The sequence below is a fragment of the Pezoporus occidentalis genome, unplaced genomic scaffold, assembly GCF_034315485.1.
Source record: "Pezoporus occidentalis ecotype Australia unplaced genomic scaffold, CSIRO_AGI_Poc_V1 ctg17, whole genome shotgun sequence".
Taxonomy (NCBI): domain Eukaryota; kingdom Metazoa; phylum Chordata; class Aves; order Psittaciformes; family Psittacidae; genus Pezoporus; species Pezoporus occidentalis.
The window spans coordinates 4,387,627-4,409,534 of NW_026913531.1; the positions used below are offsets into that span (position 1 = coordinate 4,387,627).

At 39.3% G+C, this 21,908-nt stretch overlaps 1 protein-coding gene across 9 annotated transcripts in view; it reads right to left on the reverse strand.

The window, feature by feature from the left end:
* The window catches only part of OSBPL8 (oxysterol binding protein like 8), a 94,198-nt gene that overhangs the window by 31,045 nt on the left and 41,245 nt on the right, over positions 1–21,908 (reverse strand). For 5 of the 9 annotated variants that reach the window (XM_062613792.1, XM_062613793.1, XM_062613789.1 and 2 more), the window contains 2 exons: positions 5,148–5,218; positions 443–523 (listed from right to left, as the gene is read on the reverse strand). In XM_062613792.1, the coding sequence (XP_062469776.1) occupies positions 443–523; positions 5,148–5,218 (152 nt within the window). Of the gene's footprint in view, positions 1–442; positions 524–1,008; positions 1,715–5,147; positions 5,219–11,785; positions 12,029–21,908 lie in introns of those variants that run through there. The other 4 variants (XM_062613791.1, XM_062613790.1, XM_062613794.1 and 1 more) reach the window with 3 other exon arrangements.

The window sequence follows — 21,908 nt, forward strand, 5'->3', positions numbered from 1 at the left end:
TAATACTGAGGACTTTGAAACTCCTGATAGAATCACGGGGGGGGGGGGGGGGGGGGGGGGGGGGGGGGGGGAACTAAACAAGCAAACCAATCCTACCCCCCTTCCTTTCCTGGTGTAAAGTACAAAACCACATTTGGGCTACATTCAAACTTAGAGGTACATTATCTGATCAGCAGTCTTTACCTGCCCATTACTTTCCCTCCCCAGTAGAAATTTGCAGCACTATACCTCACTCTTTTAGAGACAACTAATTTTAAGTTTCCCCTGACTTGGTATCCGCCGAACAATGGTGTTTGGTCTTGTTACAACACAGGGGGAAGAAGGCAGTAGAAAAACCATAGGTTCTGCATGCAAATTGTAACTTCGATAATTCAATTTGTTATTTCATTGCATGTAGATGTGCATTTATAGTCCATGAGGAGTTGCTTGGAAATTCGTTCACCTTGAGAGATTCCTTTTTTGTAAGTTTGCTTGCAGATAAAGAGATGTCCTTCTCGGAGCCATTGAAAAGCTTGGATTCAGACTGAAATTCACAAAATGCATAGTAAATAAATAACAGATACAAGGTTGTATTACTGTTGCAGGTACTTTAGAAAGTATTTGCAGTGCACAGTTAGATTTGTAAGGTTCCCACTCCCATTTGCTCCTCTACTGCTTCTCCTACTTAAAAAAAAAACAACAAACCCAAAACCCAACAAGCCACAACTCATAACACGAGCTGTTCACCACCTATTTATGTAGTCTTTTTTGTCATATGGGCTTTATGGGAAGGAAGTCTGAGATTCCTCCAGAAGAAGTCAAAATATATGCAGTAAATATTTAGCACTTGTAGCCTGTTACTCATTATGTCACAGTCTTGACTAGTTAAGAACTTCTTTAGCAGAGAGATAAGGTTTTAGGAGAATCCCGGTGTTTAAACACAGGAGTTGCTCCCATGCCATACAAATCCCAATGTCTTCATTCAAAACTTGACAACTCCTCCAAACGGATTGCTATACAGGAACTTACCCTGTGAGCCATGAAGGAAAATACAGCCTCTTCAATCTAGGATTCGGTGCTCTATAAATCATCAGAGTAAAACTGACCACTAACAGCACTCATTCTGCTCCTTCCTCCCTAATCCCATGTTCCAATTACTTCACAAGCCACCTTCAAGAAGCTCGCAGTGGTGATAAGACAGGGGAATGAGATTCAGGTTTGTTCATGAAACCCAAGTCCTCATTACCCTTGTTCACAGGAGGACAATATGCTGCCTCAGCACCACATGATTGCTCCTTCCTGCCTCTACCCGAATCTTGTAAGGTTCAAAGTTTGTTCCTTGGCATCTGCTGCCTACTAGTTGAAAGGGAACTAGAACCCCCAAATATTCACTATGGGATACAGAGCTCATAAAAACTAAAAAAAGAGGAGCCTATGACAGAGTTATCACATCATTCCTACTGCAAGTCAGAGGACACCAAGTAGGTATCCACTGTATATGTACTTTAGCTAAATTAAGAGTTACATTTCTTTGTGCACTGATAAGCCTGATAGACCCCAAGTTCCTGCCTAGTCAAAAATAAAGAAAGAAGAAAAATCAGGGTAACCTTCTGAACTGTGAAAACTCAAGCAGTTTATGAAAACTAACTCTCAAGCTGTTCAACATTTCTGACTAGTAATTTCAAATCTCAGACCACAATGCAAAGTCTAGACATCAAATTTATGGTTTGGAATACTATAAAATGACAGTCAAAAATACGCAAGTTTTGAGAAAACTTACTACAATAAATATTAACAGTGTACTGAGCACTCTTCTTAATACACAAGTTGCTCAATCTAGTTACTTAGATAACTAGTGTCAAAAAGATGTTCAATAACTGGCAAAAAATTTTATCTCAAAATTATTTCCGTGATAAGGAAATGTTCTCTAACTTCCATATACATCTTGGAAAAATGAAGGACACCTCTTCATTTTGTATTAAAGACATATTCTTAACACTCAAAATGTAGCTTTAAGACAAGCATACAACTTGAAATTTAATTCCTCTCTCTAGAAGTTAAAGGAAATACAGTACTTTAAATGTAATAACAGAAGAGGGAAAAAATGCTTATCACTGTCACATAAGAAGAGGTAATGAACTCGTTATGCAAGCTATAATGGAGCAACTTAAGGAAAACATTCATAAATATTCAAGTTGCTCACTAACAGAAAGCTAATGCAATCTAAAGGTCACGCATATAAAAGCCCCAAACCAGTATCACAGGTTACAGAAGCCATTTCCTCAGTATCTCAGTTTTAAAGCTCACTAATGGCACTGAGTAAAAGTCCTTATTTACCTGTTCAATGGATTACGAGCAAAATTAGTGATTCATGTATTTTTAAGCTAAAAACTTCCTCAGACTTACACTCACACAAAGTGGGTGGGATCAAAACTTAAAAGAAGAAAACATTTTAAAGAACCTACTGAAGCTCTCAGCAAGGTACATTCAGTACCAGATTCTGGGCATGTCGCACGCTTGCTTTTCCATCCTTACTTAGAAAGAAAGGCTACTGCTTCACCTCCTCAGCTCTGACGGACAGTTGCCATCTTCTGTTAGCCTGAAGTTTATTTGTGGGTTATAAAAGAAATACCACTCTTATCAAGCCCCATATGCAGTAATTGCAAAAATAACGGATAAAGAAAAATATGTATTATAAGTAGTAGGAATATTGGTCTTATCTTTGATAGCAGAAAGACACAAACAAAAGTAACGGTAAAACACACAGAGATCCTGGAAAGACAAGACCCAAACAAAATAAACACATGAAAGAGAAAAACCAAACTGTATAGTCAAAGATAAATGATTAATAGAGTCTGAAATAAATCCAAGTTAAAAGAAACAGTATTAACTTGAGTTGTAAATCAAAAATGATTTAGAGGTTTCTGGACCAACATAAATGTTTTGATTAAGAGACTTAAATGTTTTGAATTAGAAAGCATGACTTAGACCAGACGTCCCAGCACCCTGTCCAGCTGGATCCTGAAAGTATCCAATGTCGGGGAATCCACCACTTCCCTGGGGACATTATTCCAACAGCTAGTTGTTCTCATTGTGAAAAATTGGAATTTCCCTAGGAGTAACTTGCCATCACCCTTCCTCTTTCCCATGTGACTCCATGTAAGAAAAGAGTCTCCATCTTCTTTGTAGCCATCCTTTAAACATTGGAAAAATACTGCTTCCTTGACCTCCCTGACAAGTGAGGGTCTAAGCTGCAGTAAAGCTGAAAATGCAAAGCTCTGTGATTCCAATTCATGTGTAAGGTACCAACAGCTTGAAATGCTTAGCTACACACCACTAAATTGCAGCATAAGCTGCAGAAACTAACCTGCTCACCCCAGTGCAATTTTGATAACACCATTTAGTCAGAGAAATGCTACTGTAATCCTTAAATAGCTTTGATTTCCTTTAGTATCTTTCTAACATTTCTCTTTAATGCTGACACATGAAATATCAGACAACTTCGTGTCAAGACCTTTAAGTGCAACCCCTCTGTCTCCCAGGGCTACAGCTGCCTGTGCCCAGATCCAGCCCTGACAGACTGCAGTGCTAACCTTGCAGCAGAGCACTATGGAAAGAGCTGTGCATGGAAGCAGCGAGAAGCAGTCCCCTTACCCTTGGGTGCTAGCTGCAGTCAAGCTCAGGTCCTTGGCCTTGCCCTGCCGAGCAGTCCCTGCCTGCTGTTTAAGTGTCTGTTACCCCACTTGCCTCTGTGAAAACCAGTGGACATCCTAGCAGAAAATAGCAGACCACACAGCTGGGTAATTTAAAGCCTTGAAACTCTATCCTGCAGTGATGCCTAAATAAGAAAAACAAGTGAATTTAGCTATTCCATTCAGAAATCAAACCATACACAACCTCCCCCTTTTGAAAAATGCAGTCTTTCCCTCATCACTTTAATCTTTGATGTCTTAAAGAGACACCCGTTTTCAACTGGGGCACCCAACTGAAAATACTGTTTTTTCTAGAATTCCACATTCTGAGTATGTAAAAATCACTAGATAAAACTTCAGTGCATTAACATGCCAGGCACTTTTGCTGACCAGAATGTTCATGCAATAGGCCAACAAATAAGGTTGTATCAGAGTGGCCTACAAAATGGCCTAAAACTGACAGCTTCTATAATTGTAAGTTACAAATTTATATGGATTTGGGAAAGGAAAAGATAGCTATGGTAGATTTTTCTCTACGCTACTACAGTGACTTGTTACAGAACTCTCTCATCATGTGCCTACTTTAATCTGAATAAGAATGCTATTGCAAACTACTCGAGTAAATAACTGTAATGAGAACAAAACAGCTCTGGAGAGAAAAGACTTCTACATAAAAAGAGACTTTTTGGTTGCTTGGGTAGCACATGTTTTCTTCCTTTTTAAAGTTTAGTCATTCCAGGATACTATGGTTTTCGTGACTGCGGTGTCCATGTCCCAACTCCACCTTGGATGTTCTCAGTTTTCACTCCATCTCAGTGAGCCTTTTCCAATCTGGGACTACACAATGAGGATTATGAATTTGCTTGACTCCTGCCTTTTCCATTTCTATCATCAAGACTACTAGGAAAGATAAACATGCATAGCAATTATACCTACTTTAATATTCTACTGAGCCAGCTTTCTGTTGCACGCTCATTGCCTCAATGAAATGGGCCTTTGTAATTAAATTCTGAGGTACAGAAGCCATTGCAGCAGACAGGACAACAAATTACACTTAATTATGTTTTACTCTGGCAATTTAAGCCATTAAAAGAAACCTTTTCCAATTACAGTTTCCCTACCATTCCTATGAGAAGATTTTCTACAGCTCAGTGAACAGTATCTTCACCTACAGCTTAAAAGGATTCTAAATTACGTTGCATACCAAGAGTTGGCTTCCAACCATCATTACACTTGGCAAGGCAACACCCCGCCTCCCAAGACAACAGTGAAGACTCCAAATTTCATTTTCACTAATTTGAACTGCAGATTTTAATGTGATGTCATCCTGACAACTGTATTAAGAAATTCCCTTTAATCTTTATCTATTACTGAATCTGAAGAGTAATCTTCAAGATTATCTACAATAAAAGTTTGATAATTTGTGTTTAAACTCCTTTATACACTGTCATTTTTAAGCCAGATTACTTTCCTTACCTTGCTTTTTGACATAGAATGTGATGTATCCTCTTTACTTTGTGACACATCATCCTTCCCTTTGTCAAAACCTGAAAAGACAGTAGTGTTGCAAATTATTTGAAGACATCAACTTGAAGGGATCAGCATGAGCTAACCTTTGAAATAAATTTGCAAATTGTGTTTAGCATTAAAAAGTGCAAGCAGATTGGATTTTCCAACAAAGTATATGTACCAGGCCCTCACATCAGTTGAAAACATATCAGCTACTATAATATAAATTAATTTTATACCTACCAAGAGGTAAGAACAGTCCACTGTATTTGGGTGGCACGGCACACCATCCAATAACGTGATGAACTGTAAATACAGTGTGCAAACTTTTGTCCTTTTATCTTCTCTTATAGCAGAATACCAAACTGAGCCTTTTTTTGGTTCGTTCATTTCTGTAGCTAGCAGTAATTGTTAAGTACCATGAAAGCAAATCTAAAACATTGATTAGGACTGCGAGTCAGTTTTTTTGCAAGAAAATAGGGAAAAGGTTGATTGCATTAGCCTTGAATTTATACCTTCAGCTTGATACTGCATAAATACGTCAAGACTTTATATTAGAACAGTTGCTGAAATCCCATTTATGCTCTGCCAGTGACTCATGGTATAGACCCCACATTTTCCCAGTAGCCAAAAAGCAAGTTAGACGATGGCTGTATCCAGTATATGCTTAACAATGGAAAAGGGGGTCACCCTTTTCATACACGCTACGTAACATATACTGAGAACCTAGCATCCTTTTAAGGAGGATACATCTCAGTGATCCATTTACTTTGAAGCAGTTGGTGGTAGCATAAAGCTTTTGACAACAGGAATAAACCAAACTGTGCAGCACATTTATCTGGATATGTAAAAATGCCATCACTTCCACGCCCTCCAGATGCAAGGCTGATAAATATGAAGTCGCACATTAATTTCAGGAATAACCCATGCAGCTGCAAAGCCCTGCATGGCTCTAGCAGTGGCACCCTAGACCTTTAGCCCACGAGAGGGCACTGCACCAGCAGACAAATTGCATAAACGGACACCTAAAGCTCTTCTGAACTTCCCTTGAAGATGCTCCGAACTTTGAAATAGAAATTGGTTACTCAGATCTCTAAAATAAGATTTATCAGAGAAACGGTTCGATTTTACATTTTTAGGGGACCTTGTCTACGTGTGGGGAAACCATGAGCTTTAAGAGAATTTTTATTAACTCTGTAGCAGTGTTGAGTAGCTTGTTCAGTGCAGGATTTGCTTTTTACACATTAGCATTTTCACCTTTCCACAACTTATAATATCCAGAAACTGCAACAAAGATCAGATCCATCTATCACAAATACATGCGCTGGGAAGTGTCACTGAGTTAAAGAGACATTACGTTGGTCTTCAGGTTACATGAGAAATCATATTCCTCTTAGTTTTAGTCTGTTCATCAGCCTTTTGTAGTTTGTTTTTTTGTTTGTTTTGTTGTTTTGTTTTTTTTATTTATTACCACTTGCAGAAATTCTTTTGTAAGATCAGTTTTATTTTGAATTATATTCTGCAGTACAATGATATTCCATTTTATGTTTACACAAGCTAAACTCTACATGCCTTTAAATAAGCCTTTACATGTCCTTTATGGAAGCCCCTCTGCGCACAGATCATTAACCTCTTACTATTGAAACTCTTACAACACATCCGTGGTAAGTTTGTTCAGCTAATGAATCTATAATGCAGAAGACTACTTGACCACAGGGAAGAAGTACCTAGACAGGCATTAGATTTGTAGTACTAGGGAATCCAGAAAAATCCCAAAGGCATGTTGTGATCCGGAGACCAGAAGCCACATTTCCTATTTAATACCAAAACCAAAAGCACATTTTCTATAGCACTGGTCATTAGGTGCTATAACACCTCCATCCTTAGAGGACAGACCTGCCTTAGTTAATTGAGAAGTTACTAGATTCAATACCAGTCTTAGGCAGTCACACACCAAAACCATAGTAATGAGGTTCTGTCCTTACCCCCATACCCAAAAAAAATCCCTCATTAGGAACCAGGTTCCACTGAAAAATGTAATGCAAGCGTTTTTTAAACAGCTTTCTCACTTTTACTTATTTATTTATAGGCACATACAGAAGACTTAGTGATGGGAATCAACGAGGAAGTGCTAAGTCAGGATTGTTCTTACAGAAGATAAGCTATAATTCACAGCTTGCTTTCTAAAGCACAACAGTTTTATGGGCTTTACATATCCTTACTTAACAAACATATGCTTTTATTTTCATAAACAAGCTTTTCACTGGTATCACCAAGCAGAAATGAAAACAGAACTACTCTGTCCCAGAGAATCAGACACAAAGACCAGAGTTCAGTTGTGTTTCCATGAATTTAACCTCCCTGCTTCCAGTGTCCTGAACCTGATGCATGCATGCCGATTCATAAACATGCTGCCACACTCACTGTTCCCTTCCTTATTCACACACAGACCAATGGGCTCCCTGAGGGGTTTGCTAGAGAGCCCAAGGCAGGGTGCTGCAGATCCTGGAACATCTTGCACTGCTCTGTCTCGGTCCATGAGGAAACCCAACCAGTCATTCTCGCATCCCACACCGTCCTACTTGTATACCCCCTCTCTGTAGAAGTCATAATAAGCTCACTCAGAACACTGACAGGCTTTTTTCCCCTATGTGCTAAAATGTATAAAACATATGGCTTTCAACTGAAAGAGGATAGATTTAGATTAGACACTAAGAAGTTCTTTACTGTGAGAGATGTGAGGCACTGGCACAGGTTGCACAGAGAAACTGTGGCTGCCCCATCCTGTGTTCAAGGCCAGGCTGGATGGGGCTTGTGGAAAATGGAAGGTATAGGGGAGGTGGAATTATATGATCTTTAAGGTCTTTTGCAACACAATTAGTTCTAGGATTTTATGTAAAACACCATAATTCAGGTGCAGATCCTGACACAGCCTCACCCACTGTAAGGACACTTTCTCCAGGGAGCCTCTGTTAAGTTGGAGAGACCTCAGTACTATAAGAACTCTTACTTCTAACAAGAACAGTTTCATACCAATACCTACAGGGAAATAGGTACTGAAACATCACAAAAAGCCCATGGGCCCAAGCTGAGAATGATACACACTTTGCCATGGAAATACTTGGTCAAAGAAACAACATAACAATTATATTCAGAGAATCAACAATAAGAAATACTGTTTTCTCCCTTCCTGCTACCAGTTATGAAGAGCAAATCACTTAATGGATTTCTGACAAAGGCAACCGCAAAGCCAAGAAAGCTGAGCCTCTAAATGATGCTCTTTGTTATTGCTCTTTTTGTAAATTTGTTCATCCCAGGGGGACTGAAAATTACACCACAAGAAGTCACTGAATCAGTGTCTGGAGCAGAGACTGCCAAGGTGTAAGAGGCTAGAGGCAACATCTAATGAAAATGAATATTTCAAGTTTTTCCAGTGTCTTTCAGCAGTGGTTTTGGGCTTAATATTTTAGCTTACTTGCTGTTTCCCATCCTGTAATTCAATCTTTAACCTCTTTAACAAGATAACCTGAGCTCACATTTCGCACTGTAGAAATTCAGGTGTTGAAGACGTGGTCCTTTTCTGTAACTTGTATTAAATCTCTTGAACCCATGTATCATTTTCTACCTAAAGCAATCTTCAAAGTTAGGAGAGGGCAAGCAAGTGATGGCTGAATCAACCTTCAGAGCTGCAGACTGAGCTCCTACTATTATTTAAGACATCTGCAGAAAAATATTTGAAAAATAATACTTTCATTTTAAATGCAATCTCCACTTAAATGCTGTAGCCTCTAAAGCAGTTCTGGACATCAGGGACTGTGTTCAAAGCAGCACTATGTCTTGGCAGACTTTCTCCCACTGTGACCTTCTCTTGTCTTTAACATCACAGGCCCCGGGGCCTCTGAAAGCTGATCCCAACCCCAGAGCAGTCAGCCACAGTTCACGGTGTGACCTTAGAAGCGAAGGGGAACTGTCCTGAGTACACGTTCCTACTGTAAGCACTCAGCAAGTCCTTCCCAAACTGGCAGGTAGAAATCTACGTAAGAACTCATGATGAGCTTTCAGATAGTTGCAAGTGCTCTATAACTGCACACACCTAGAACAACCAGAACTCTATACACTCAAGATGTCCATGAAACAAAAATCAAACAGTGCTTCTTTAGAGACTGAGCTGGAATACACAGTCAATACCAAAGGAAAGAAATCCTCCAAAATGTCATTTTTGACAACATTTGACAAAACGCTGTAAGATCAGTGTTAAGGAATCTTTAGGATAAATCTGTGGTAGGGTACATTTTAAAACAAGACTGTTACGAGATTTCAATTTTGAAGTGTAACACAGGTATCATACCTTAGTCACACCTAAAATCTGTCCCTTTAATCAATTCTGACTAAAGGGAAAAACCTCAAACCAACCACATAACTCTGCCTACATCTCAAATGCTGATTCTGTACCTCTCAAATACCACCTGCAATTGGGATAGCTGAGAAAAAAGACATCAGAAAAACACGTTACTTTTAACATAAGATCTCTTTTACCTAAAAGGAAAGAACTGCTAGCCACTGGTGGCTTTTTTCCAACAAACAGAAGCAGCAGTAAAAAGGTAATGCAATGCATGAGAAGACCACAAGCAGCAAGCCAAGCAATAATTGTGACTGCCATTGAAGAGCAAGGCACATCCCAGTTTGATTATTGATGTGCTGCATGAGCAGTTGTGAAGAACTAATAATTGAGCTGAAAAGCTGTATGCTTCTGGAGGAACTACGAGTTATACTTAGTGGGAGATACTAGTACTGGTGTCATATAGTAAACATAACAGGGAGAGAGAAAGGAAAAATCTTTATAAAGAATTGAAGGCAGGAGACAACAGTCTGTTTAACTGACCAAATTTCAAAAGCTTGCTAAGCACCAGTTTTAAGAATACAATCCCATATGAAATAATCCAGATTCCTCCCTGGATTTTGAAACTGGAGTAATCAGAAAAGTCCTTTTATATATTTTTCTCACAGTATTTTGCAAACACCATCTAAAATAAACAATATTAGCCAAAGCTTGTCCTCCCTTTAAGTATACATGACTATTTTTTAGATGGGCAGTAACTACTCTTTGCTTAAACAAAACTGAAAGAGTATATCTTCCAGCACATTAAGGTTGTTTAAATTCTTCAGATATATGGAAGATCCCAAAAGATAAACTTTTTTACTTATATTTTAAATCTTGGGTTTTTTTTTATGTATTAAAAACTATTTTCCTTTTGTTCTGCCTTTTAAGAAGTCACTCACTGTCCACTTACGGAAAGTAGTCAGCCATTCTGTACAGGAAGGAAGCAAATAGGAAACAAATCCCTTTTTGTCTCAGTAATTACCAGACTACATGCATTTACTTTAAAGGTAGGAAGCATCTGTCCAGTTGCCAACACCACACTTTCAAGCTTTGAGATCTTTATTTCCTGAACAGCTTGAATAAAGCTCAAGTGCTAAGATTCTTGGTAGAAGGCTAATAATTTCCAGCAGCAGAGTGAAAAGAAATATTACAGGGTAAAACATCAAGCTGAATAGAACACGGTGTCCCAACAACTGCCCTCACCTGCCTGAGCCTGAACATGCTGCTCCAGTGATTCTGCAAGCCAATGATGCTGAGAGCTCCCTCATTGCCAGCCGGCAACCTCCCCTATGCACCCTACAACTTTTTTCCATAGCTACAGAGCCAGGGCTTACAAATTCAGTGAGCCACTTTGCAGAAGGCATATAATAAAAAGAACTATTTTATCACAGCCCACCACCCCTGCCCCCTAACCAGCAACCTGTCCCCATAGGACTATTCCACAAAGTGCGTCTGTGCGCATGCACGAGACAAGTCAAGCCACACACAGAGTAATTCTGGTAAGAATGTACTATTGCTACAATGTCCCCTTTTCAGGAAGGGGTGACCTTGTAACACGTTTTCGAGCATCAAATTTGTTAGGAGTAAACTGCTGAAATTCAGCACCTATATCAAAAGTGCACATCATGGACAATGAAACTCCAGAAATCCATTTCAATATTCCAGCACTCATTTTCAGCAAACAAATCTGAGCAAAAAGAGATTTAAGCCCTTTCTGGCGTTAAATGTCTTAAAAATCTTGCACTGCAGTGTTTAGCAAGGCTACGTTTTTAGCCCTAAAATAACCCTTGTTATTTTTTTCAAAGCACTGACGACAAGCATATAGATTCTTCAGTACTTACAGCTAAATTAAAACCTTCTGCTGTACCTTACTATTTTAAAGCATGTCCATTGCATGTGGGAGGAGTGTTAAGTACAAGAGAGGAAGGCATTTATAAACCACATCATAGAACTCCAGTCATAAAAGCCCAAACCACCAAGACAAATATTCCAGGCAGTACCGAATACACAAATGGCTTTTAATGCGGTGTAAAAGCTGACCAGCTCACTTGCCTATCTGCAAATCTGGCCACTACAAAGTGCTGTTATCTAAGTGCATACAAGCAATAACTCTCTCTGATTTCTATCAACATCTCAGTGCATTACTTTCATTCAAGCTGAAAAGTCCAAGGCAGAAATTATATTCTCTTCTGTACATTTTAAGAAATGCAAGATCGAAACAAACCTGGTAAAGCAGGAGAGAGTTCGTTATATCCTCCAAATGAAGCATTCCGGACAAGCTTTCGGCCATCAGCTCTTGCAGAAAACACAGATGAAATCCCAGCACATGAAGAAAACCTACGTCGCACTGGACCCTCTTCCTTCATGAGTTAAGGTGTTTGTGTAAGGATTATGTTCTCTGTGAAAGCTGTTTAGCATTAGCTGCTTGGAACAAGAGTGTTGCAGTAACAGCCTTTTACCTCACATTCTGATGAGTAAGACACAAAAGGAAAAAAAAAAAGCAAACGAAGGGCACATGTGAAAAATGCAGTGAAGAGACAGAGGCTGCCAAATCAGCAGCAAGCCAAGCAACACTATCCTCCTCTCATCAAACCCATTAGGATGCTTAAAGCAGAACGGCTTTGCTTCAGCTCCTATTTCCCACAAACACATCTCAGGTTTGGCCCTACTCATACATTCTAAGCAAACAAAAATGGTGAATATTTAGATTTTAAGGACCCCTTAAATTAAGCCTTTCTCCTGTTGGTCTTTCAAGCCCCAGATTTATTTTGCACAAAGCGAAACTCATGAGCTATGTGGCTTCCCTATTTGATACTGTGGCACACTACAGTAATCTGAAAAGGGATCCGATGCTTTGCATCATGCAGCCATATTGAGCTGCTGTTCAGGCTCTTACCTAGCTAGTTTTTATCAATTGACTGCCATGGCTTCTACATCTTCATTTCTTACTTTTTTTAAAAGGTGAGGAAATAGCTTTTTCTCCTCTTAGCCTCTGCCATATCTATATATATATATATGAGCCAACCTGACTTCTGGAAGAGTTTGTTATTTATGCCCCAAAGATTTTAGGCAATGAATAAAACACTTAAATGAACCAGCTTAAATTTTAACCATAAAAAAAAAATCTCAGTGAACTCTGTTTCAAGACCAGAACTTAGCTGACCCAAACTGTTCTTGCTGATAGCTATCAGAATAAAATCTAATAAGCTCTCCGTAACCTTCATCCACTGTTCATTAGTTTGGCTGCCTCTTTTTGCCCTGAAAACTAGTGTGCATGGCCACACTCCTCTGTATGTGGAACATCCGTCCCATCTGGTGCTTCTCTGCCAATCTCATTCCCTCCCCCCATCTTATTTCTGAAAAAAACAGGTTTTGAAACCTACTGTGTTTGTTGGAAAACAGAAAAATGAGGCACCAAGAATTGGCCTGAAAGTAAGAACTTGGGCTCTTCTTTACTCCATACTTGAGGTCTCCTCCTCTTACAAAGTGAAACATGCCCCACAATTACATCCATAATAGTGTGAATTTGATTAAACCTCAAATAATGCTGTCTCCAGCTGCTTATGCAAAGAAGTGTACTCGCTATTTGCAGCTCAGTAATCTCAGTTCACACTGGCTCAAGGATAATACCGCAGACCAAAGTATTTTATAACAACAGGTTTTACTATGCAGAGTGTATGTGCATTAGCACATGCACATAGAAACATACACTAAGAAATACTGAAAACACTGAAAATTCTTTTTTCTGATCATGAAACGTAGTAGCCTCCAGGATCCTATGAATCACTAGAATTTCTTCACGCTTCTTAAACAGCCTAATGTCCCAGTACATGCCAAGGAAAAAGGATGTAACCAAAAAAAAAACCAGAATGAGAGCCATCAATAGAAACCATTACATATGCTATGTAATTTCCACTTCTTCTGTACAAGAAGTGAAAAACTCTATTCACTTCAGCACAGGGAGGGGGAGAAACTAGATAAGCATGTCATATATTCAAGCTTGCCTCCATTTATCCATTACTGTGGCTCATACTTCCCTCAGCTGAAGCTGTCCTTTTCCAGATGTCCCAGAAGGAACAGAAAGAGAGGCTGAAAAACTTAAGGAGTAGAATGGTGTGGTAACTGAAGAAGAAATGCAAGGGAGAATCCACCTTTTTCTCCTTAAAAAAAAAAACAAAAAACAAACAAAACCAAACCAAAACCACACAGCTCTGTATCATTCCTGCAAATCTATCTTCTTAGCTACAACCTTGGTCCAAGTCTCTTCAGAATACGCATTTTCCTTTCCCTAATTAAAATCAAGAGAAAGCTGCAGGAGAAAACCTCCCCTTACATACAGAAGGAACTGTATCCTCTCATTACAGACCTATCTTGCCCAGCTAATGGCTCTGTTATCTCAACTCTGAGTCAGGGCTATGACCCTGCCCAGGACCGCTCTGCTGACACTGGTATCGGGATGTTTCTATGTCTTGCACTGGAACAGCAGGGTCACACAGACTCAGGGGAAGCTGCACCATCAGCCAACCGAACCACTCTGTTTGCATCTGCATCCAGTGGCCGTGCCAGCCATCTCTGTATACACTACAGCCTACCACATTCCTCCACAGCACAGTCTGCTCTGCCACTTTGTTCTCACAGAATCATAGGATCAGCTGGGTTGCAAAAGACTTTTAAGGTCATCAAGTCCAACCATTACATCAGGGCTGCCAAGACCACCAACTCATGTCACTAAGGGCCTCGTCTCATGTTCGAGGAAGCAACATCATCCTGAAAGTTTCCCCTTATTTCTCTCCATGCCTTTCCAGGTCCCTTGACACTGTTCATGTAACCCGTAAATAAGAACAATTAAAAACCTCTGTCTCTTTCCTATGCTCTTGTTCTTTCCTATGCTCTTGTCACCATTTAGAAGTGAAACTGAAGTCTTTGGGTAGATAACATTAAGAATTTCAATATGGATAATGCTACATTTCCCCCCTCTGAAGTCATCTCCCAACCAAGGAAGCCATTATCTGAGTATTCTACTTAATTACCTCTGCTTTAACTCAACAGCAAAAAGAGAGGCAGAGTCTGTGCCTTTTGCCAAAATATGACTCTGTCTCATCACTACCACAGAGGGGAAAAGAACAAAACCATCTAATTTAAGCTTCCTTCTTCATCTCTCTCACCCCTCCCCCCCAAGACATCTTCACATTTCACTTAGATCTGCAGTGGTAAAAAAAAAATAAAAAATAAAAATCACATGGTTTGGCTGCAAAAAGTCACTAGATCCCCATCTTTTCAGCAGCTTATGGTTCATTATGCCTGCTAATACCTGTATACACATACTCATTTGCTTCAACTGCTTCAAAGCAGTATATGTTTCTGGAGAGAGCCGACACACAACCAAAAGGCTGTTAGATGGAAAGGAGTTTGTAACGTTTAATAAAAATTAGAACTTTTCTCAATGGTGTAATTCTAAGCTAAAGTTTATTTTAACTCTTGAGCATCAGCCTGAGATAATACTAAAGGCGTTTCTGCTCTCCACACACTCAGTGCCCAAAGCTCCTAGAAACCGTAATTCCTGGCTCCAAATTTGATTCCTGAAAGGACACAGAGGTACTTCTAAGTAGCTGGAAGTGCTTTCATTTGCATGTTCAGTACGCTGTAATGGAAAGGTGCACTTCAGTAGCCATCCTTTTTCCCCTTCTCCTCTTTCTGCAATTAAACTCAGACAGAAATGGTCAAACTATTGATAAATTTGGAATGAGTAGCATTCATAAGGCGATCTTAGACTAATGTCCAGGAAGCCTTCTATCCTTTTGATATCAGTTCCAGTGCCCTACTAATTGATATATTTAGAAAATGCACTAACATACACAGCTTGGAACTTTATGCAGGTTCAAAATAGTCACAAATAGAACTACAGCCAAGTCCAACTGCACAAGCAAGACATAGCCAAAAAGCCTGCATAAAGAGGAAAGTATCTGCATTCTAGCCTAAATGCATCAGCTGCATGCCACAGTGCTTGAAAAAAAGACATCTGTACATGAAACAAAGATGCCCCATAACAAAAGTTCAGTACTTCATGAAAGCTGGCACTAGACTAAATATGTCACTGTCAGGGAGAAAAAGTCTCATGGTTTCTTTGTATTATGTAACACCTAAATCAGGAGGAAGATGGAAAAATCATGATGGAAATATTTAGTTCATCTATCTTCGGGAGGGGAGAACCCATGCTCAGTCAACCTGCTGAACACCTCTAAGAGGAATTTTTTTCCCCAAGAGGAAGAAAACTCATCTGTAGTATACATTTTCTAAAGGACAGAATGCATTTCTCCTTTCAGCTACTCATTTGGGGCTTCTTCAGCTGGCTGAAAAACAAATCACAATTCCATGCTTAAGACATTCTTCCAGGATACTGCCTGGGGCAAACCCTGAATCTTAGTATGTAAAGGCAAAGAGAAGGCACATGCAATTCCAACAGCACATGAACACTTTTGACAAAGCCTGATTTTAGTTATAAAACATTTCTCAGATTGAAAAATATTTACAGCTGAAAAAAAATAGTATTATCAAAAAAGACCTCTCCAAATTGTACAGGTATGAATTCCAAGCACGGCAACTGAAATCAAATCAATATATTCAGAACTATTCAACTGATGAATTTTAAATATAATAAGACCGATGCAATAATAGAACTAAAAGGATATCTAATGTTACAAAGCAAAAAATACTCCTTTTCTTATTAGAGGTATATAAGGAAAGCCCAAAATCTTCTTAAAAAAAAAAATTCTGTGAAAGCTAAAGGGAGATTAAAGTGGAAGAAAAACCGATGGTGTAGCAGAGAAGACAAAGCCTTTTTAGCCTTGCCCTTCAAGTCTGACAATAATTTGCCCTGACATTTTGACAACACTACCTTTTCCAGCAGAATTCTCCCCCCAGTCCAACAAAAGAAAAGGTCATAAATAATTATCTGCATGCAACAGAAACACTCTCTTCACAGCATGCATAAAATAGATAAAGGAAACTGCTAGATTATCATACCTATAAATGAGTTTTATCCAACAACTGACTTGTTTGCACATGGACTTGAAGTGCTTTTCTCCTATTTCATGAAATAAGTATTAAAGATATACTTGCCTTCAGACACCAATATCTGATTCAAAAAAAAAGACGTGCAAGTAGTTTACAGTGGCAAGTTTCTTTCATCAAATATACTGCTGTTCTCTGATATTTCCAAGTCAAATGCAGTTTAGCTGAGGAGTAATTCCAGAGGCACGCCTGAGAGTGGTTATGAATGAACACCAAAGCTCCCAGTGCCTTGTTGGCAGCTGTACTTGGCTGAACCTCCTCACTTGTTAACACTCCTGCTCAGCTCCTCCCACCCTAATCAAATAGGTTTGCTCACTGCTCAGGTTTCAACAGTTTTCATCTCAGCCATTATGAAATTCCCAAGGTCACAGTTCAAGCAGGCCAGCTCTGCAGATATTGTCGGGGAGAAAGAGAACTTGCTTGAGAAGTTTCAAAGTAATCAGCCCTGCTGTGCCTTTCAGACTCAGTGCCATGCTTTCATAAAGCCATAACCCACACACAAAAGAGTACATGCAATTTACTCAAGCCACAAATACTGGGTGGAGTAGCATTTCAGAAATTGCAAGTTTTAATAAACACACAATGACTTGCAGAGAGGAATGACTTGCAGAGAGGAATGTGCCAGAGTATGCATTACAGCAAGAAAGCAGGACGTCAAGAAAAACTAGCCACACAAAATAGAACTTAAAACATTTCACAAGAAATTCAGTCTGGTAACACAAGCTAAAACTAGATTGTTTAGGGGTCAAATGCATTCATTCATTACTGTGACTAGAATTTCACTCGCATCCCGTTTGTGACAAGAATCATTAAAGCTACTCCAAATAAGTTGCACAGGTTTGCAGAACTTGGGCTTCACCTCCACTGAAGTTTGCTCTGTCACAGAACTTCAAAGAGACCACCCCTTGCACTGGGGTCAGGTCCCTGCAGCAGATATTAATCCATAACTAGCCAAGGAATAGCCAGTCCACATGGCTGCTATACACTGCTGATTACAAAGTACTTCCTCAACATCAAAAAACAAGGTAAGACAAATGAACATACCTCCCAAGAACACAGAAGAGAGAACAAGGTTCTCCAAATGCAAGGGCTTACGAGGTCTTAAGACAGAATTCCCATGCAGCAGGAGAAAGCAAAAGCATTAACATTTTTCTAAGACATTAGATGCACTTACTCTACAGAGAAAGTGCCTGACTTCAGAAGTAGTATTTACTGTTTACTCCACACTGAAGTGCTAGATGAAAGATAAGCAGGAGCTGGTATTTACACAGTAACCAGTATTCTGCCAGTGGAGTTAGAGCCTTTCTATGCATCTGCTATAACCACAAGCATGAAGGGTTTCCCTCTCCAGCTCCAACACGGCACCCCTCTGCTCTGGCTTTGGTCTCATGCACCCACAAGAACAAAGACACTCTCATGAGCTCCTGGAAGAAACCTGACCAAAGTGCCAGAGCTAAGAGCCCACCTCAGGAAGAGTTGCTAATACTTTGGAAAGGCTTCAAGTGCACTGACCCAGGGCTGTTATCTTTCCTTCTACTGGATCAGTCTTCCTCTGATAGCTGGGAAGAAGAGATGCGGGCTACATCTCCAGAACTTCTTGCACACTGACCACTAGTGAGCCAGAACAGGGATGACAAGCCAGGACATTTCTTACCACCTGGTCAAACAATATGTGCTGCTGTTGCTGTCAATTGAGACAAACACCTGAAGCAAACAGTTTCTAAAAGCTACAAGTTGTAGAGGTCTACAACAAACCTCCTTTAACTTGTTAACTGTCTTGGGTAGACAGCAATGTCCAAGTCTTGCACTGTCTTAGTTATTATGGCTCCAAAGGCACCGCAGCCTTCCAACAGGTCGTGGTTTTTTGGGACCTACTGCTTGAATTTTTCACTTTCCACCTTTTCTCACATTCAAAAATAGTTAAATTTGTATTTTCACCCCAAATGCAGCATCCTATGTATTAATTAGCATGTCCTTTAGATGTTCAATCTTTATTATCCTAACATGCTTTTTTAGGTTCACATTTTCACCCCATCTGCATCTCATCAATGCTTTGAATAAAGACTGGAAATATACAGAAAAATCAGACATTTTCAAACATCCTATTACAAGTTTTTTAATCATACTATCTTCACTAGATTTGTTTTCTTATTACAAGAACATATTATTATTTAAGCATCTATACTGTTCTCACAATAAGTTTGAGATATGTTTTAATAGCATATTTATAAGTTTAAAGCCCCTTTCTGAGGAGACTCTTTTCATAAATCTTAAGTGATCACTGTTTCTATATTAATCCAATTTATTAAACAAATAAAGCAGTATCCTGATGTAAGCCCAAGTTAACAAGATTTACAAGAATCCAATTTACCAGGGATGATTTGTGTAACAACATAAACAGCTTACATCAGCAAGCAGAGTTCTGCTCTACAGCTTTTGAAATTGTAGTCTTTATCACTGTTTTACCATTTCCCACCCCAGTTTCAGAAGCACAGTAATCCATGTGAGTGAGCTGTTGAGTGAGAGTCTAGAAACTGCTTCCTTAAGCACATACAATGGAAAATTAGGGAAATCAGTAAAAGTTGTCAGGATCGACCCAATGCAGAGCTGCTCAAGACCACTTTCACAAGCAGTTTCTGAGTAATAAATTATATAGAGTTTGTAGTTGGAAAGCTTTCCTTTATGTAGTTGAGCTTAGAGCTCCGAAGACAAGCTAAATTGCTGGCTTTCTAGAAATGGTGATACCACACAATGTAAGCAGTTGCCTAGTTAAACCAAGTTTGCATGTTTATTAAATCCTTTCTTACATGCTGTAGATGCAAAAAGCTATCTTCTACGCTTCTCTGTGTGTCAGTTTTTGCTCTTGACAGCAGTTGGAGTTTGGTATTCTCCAATTTAAAGCCACTGACATTTCTAGGGCAAATAAATTCGTTTTATAGAACAAATTGTACTTGTAGCATTATGTTCAGGACTAGCTTATTCTGACACTCTAGTTAACCATTTGATGAAATAAATTTACAACTACTAAAAGCCCATCTCAGGACCAAAGCTATATATGGCTGAGTTAACCTTTCACCAGTAGAATTCTGAATTTACTACATAAACTGGTTGAGATCAGACAAGCACAATCCTCACCATCACTTTTTAAAATACATTTCCGTCAAACAACCTTGCTGAGGTTTGCTATGCATGCTAGTCTGATCTCCACACCTGTAAATGCCAGTCTATTAGCCTCAAAGGTTAGCCCTTTAGCCTCTGAATAAAGGACAATGTATGTTCACAGATCTTAAACGTGTTGCATAAAATTAGAAGCTGCAACTTTTTAACGCAAAGATTATACAGAACAAGGGTAGTGTAAATAAACTTCTGCTGAACAATCACTAGACAATGCTTCCAGACCAAACTGTATTCTACATCTGTAGAACAGATCTGCACTTGACTCTGAAACAAAGACCCCCACCACTGCCTCAGATGACATACTACGTTTCATCTTACGAGAATGACAGGCATGATGAAGGAGGAAGTTATGTGTCTTAACCTAAAATAAAAACAAGCACAGAAAAATGGAAGCTTTGTGAAACCCAGCATTATGGTCACAGAAATGGAAATCTAATATTTATACACAGGAGAACTTAAAATCATGAAATATAGACCACTTAAAACTTCACCACGACACATGACATGGCTCTCTGTTCCAAATAGGAAGCCAATGCCCCAAATCGATGTTAAATATTTACCTCCACTGCCTCATATTAAGACTTTTAATTATATTTATATATCATAAAGACTTTCAATCATATTTATAATTGCTGTCATTAGGATCTTCCTTAAAACACAAAGAGAAGACTCAAATTAAGCTTGTTCCAGTAAATTTTTCAAGTGATAGGCACCAAGATGCCTCTCCCTGGACTGCTGCTGGCTAGCCTAAGAATCCGGCCACATGTGGTGGCTCATCTCCACTAACACCAAAGTTAGTGCTAGCTGCTCCAAACACTGACTTTGCACAAGCTTCATTTCATTCCAACTCATTAGGTTTTCAACCATAAGCTCTACACAAAACTGGCTTTGCCACACAGGCTCTTTTATTCAGGCAACAGGAAACATTGCTCACGTAACGGTGGCCAAATAGCATCCAACAACATAAACTGTCCAGTGGCAAAAACTAAGTACCCTTAAGTAATGTTATGCCCCCCCCCCCCCCCCATGGACATTTAATCAGTTCTCTATAGACTGTACCATACATTTTTGTTTCGACTCTTTCACCCTGTGCCTAGTATGCTTTTGAATTGCTCATTTACGTTACCCATCTCCTAAGGATGCATTTGGGTGCCAGTGACTAAAAGCATCTCCATTTAGTTCATAGTAAATGCCTTTAAATACTGTAAATAAACATTTCCTAATTTCACAGAATCATAGAATAGTTAGGGTCGGAAAGGACCTTAAGATCATCAAGTTCCAACCCCCCTGCCACGGGCAGGCACACCTTGCAGTAAACCATGTCACTGAAAACTCCATCCAACCTGGCCTTGAACACTGCCAGGGATGGAGCATTCACAACTTCCTTAGGCAACCCATTCCAGTGCCTCACCACCCTAACAGTAGAAAACTTCTTCCTTATATCTAACCTTAACTTCCCCTGTTTAACTTTGAATCCACAGTCTCATGATACAATATTAAAGCATATTGTAAAGACATTTGTTAACTGGATATTTGCTGGGCAGTCATCCTCAAGTAGTTCATCACTTTTAACTCTGTTCTACTTCATATTTTTCAGGCTTGCACAGCATCTCTTTTACCCTATGTATTAAGCTGACATTTTCACCAGCACTGTAATTTTCCCATAGGAATCACTACCAAAGAATAATCACCCAACTTCTAATGAAGGAGGGTGATTATTCTTTTAACCCTATGGAGGGTCAACCTCCTCCATAAAAATCAAACCTACACCTCCCAAGCTGCAGATAGGCTAGAAGTTAGTAATTAAAGGTTGCCGAAACCTAGCCCACACCATACCTTTTCACTACTGAAACTGACTGCAAGCCAAATTCCTTGTTTCATGAAACTACAGCTTCATTTCTAGCAGCACTCCTGGAACACTAAGTTAGTGATGACTGATGCTAAAATAGGCAGATACATTTAACCAGCTTAAAATCACTTACATAAGACCTGAAATAATCAGAGAGAAGACTTACTATCTGCCAGGAGTTTGATGTAACATGATTGAGTCTTAGTGCATTTCAAGACCATTTTAATTATTTTCCTAAGCACAACAGTTT